We start from the raw sequence: 1,917 nt of genomic DNA on the forward strand, positions 1-1,917 counted from the left end.
TTAATGCCACGCGGAATTTGTCTATACATGGTAACTCCTTAACTTCAAAGACGTACTACTATAATCCATGAGTGACGCAGCATGTAATAAATGATTCAGTCTCAAATTGATCTCGCATTATTGGAATATGCAGTAAACCAAATCAGTGACTTCATAATACATATGGCAAGTTAAAGTCAACGTTAGACTTTGTGTTCTGGGAGGCGGGGGGTGTTTGTTTATTATAAAGTTGTTCAATTATTGATGATTAAAAAATCTGTGGAAATGTAAGTGAGCCAGCAAGATCTGACTTTTTTGCCTATAAAAACGGAGGATGCGAAATGCGAGTTGAACATCTCCTGCAAAACTCAGCAATCCCTCTATTTATTTACAACAAAATAAATAAATAACGCAGGCGAGGGAAACTGTGCAACCACGCACGCGTAGTGCGATAAATATGTCAGTGGAAGCAGATCGGATGGGCATAGAGGAAGAGACGGAGACGGTGGCCACCGCCGTGGAAACCAACAATAAGCTCAAAGACCGAAAGGTGTCTTGGGCTAAGCTCCGCCGCGTAGATTCTCTCAACTTAGAAGCTGGAAGAGTTTCTCTTAGCGACAGCCATGGCTCTAAGGTATACTATACTACTCACTACCCTGAAAGGGAATGTTAGGTGAAAAAAAAATACTTCTGCAAAAAACTGATATTATTGATTCTCTTGAATGTTAGTAGATTTCTATCAGGTGAAAATTAGGTGAAGTCGACTTCATGTGAAATTGATATCTAAGAGTCTAATGTGAAGTTGATATCTAAGAGCTGTTAGACGGCTCTCAAATATCAACTTCACTGCACTTAGTTTCCACTTTTCTATTACAATGGAATAATTTTGTTTTGATAAAAAAAAAGAAAATTGTGGATGAAATATATTTTACCTAGAAAAAACATTAAAATTATCAAATAATTTAGTTAAATACGTTTAATTAAATATATTCAATTATTTAATAATTTTATAACGGATATATTTTTATAAAATTAATTATAAAAAATTGTTAATTTTAATTAAAATATAAAATAAAATTAAAAAATATTAATTTTTTAATATTATAGTTAATTTTTTAATGATGATAAATAATTGACATGACAGTTGAGTTGGAGAACAACCTTGAGTTTGGCATTTCAAAGTATAGGAATTGTTTACGGCGATATTGGAACATCTCCTCTGTATGTGTTTGAGAGTACTTTTACTGATGGAATAAAAAATAATGATGATATTCTTGGTGTGTTATCCCTCATCATCTACACCATTGTGCTCATTCCTATGCTTAAATACGTCTTCATTGTGTTATGGGCTAATGACAACGGCAACGGTAACCTCTTCTGATCTTTTTCACTCCTATGCTCTCTTTTTATTTTATTTATTTATTATTTATTTTGATTATGTAGGAGAGAAATATCTTAATTGATTCTTATTGTTAGTTTTGGTGTCAAAATTTTTTCATCATTAATTCTTAAATATTTTATGTTAATTACTTCAAAAACGGACGGCCAAGAGCGATCTATTCTTGTTTTTATCAAATGCATTAGTTAGTTTATGTGCTTTATTGTTACTTTGTTATTATCTATTAATGATAATGGTAATTTGTATTTTGTTAGATTATAGATAAAGGTACGAGAATCATTCGCTAATAAATTCACGCTTTGTTGAAAAATAAAAATAAAAAAAGTTCACGCTTTGTTAGCTTTCGTTTGTTTTTCTGTTGAATGTGAAATTGAAATTTTATGTTTGAAATTGATGAGTAACTTTCATAAGTTCATGTACCAAATCTATAAATTGGTCAAAGTTCAAACGCTCATTTATGTGGAATTAAAGCAGAAAAATTTCTCTTTTGTATTTGTCTTTATGTGTGAATTAAAGACAGAAAATTATTTCATTTTCTC

The 1,917-nt window shown here is 30.9% G+C and overlaps 1 protein-coding gene across 1 annotated transcript in view; it reads left to right on the forward strand.

Annotated features, from left to right (window-relative positions):
- Nucleotides 1–320: 320 nt before the first annotated feature.
- LOC107491872 (potassium transporter 5) overlaps nt 321–1,917 on the forward strand; it is a 6,546-nt gene continuing 4,949 nt past the window's right edge. The window contains exons 1-2 of the mRNA XM_016112784.3: nt 321–613; nt 1,124–1,346. Coding sequence (XP_015968270.1) covers nt 437–613; nt 1,124–1,346 — 400 coding nt within the window. The 5' untranslated portion in view covers nt 321–436. The remainder of the gene's footprint in view (nt 614–1,123; nt 1,347–1,917) is intronic.

This window comes from Arachis duranensis, chromosome 6, assembly GCF_000817695.3.
Source record: "Arachis duranensis cultivar V14167 chromosome 6, aradu.V14167.gnm2.J7QH, whole genome shotgun sequence".
NCBI classification, from domain to species: Eukaryota; Viridiplantae; Streptophyta; class Magnoliopsida; order Fabales; family Fabaceae; genus Arachis; species Arachis duranensis.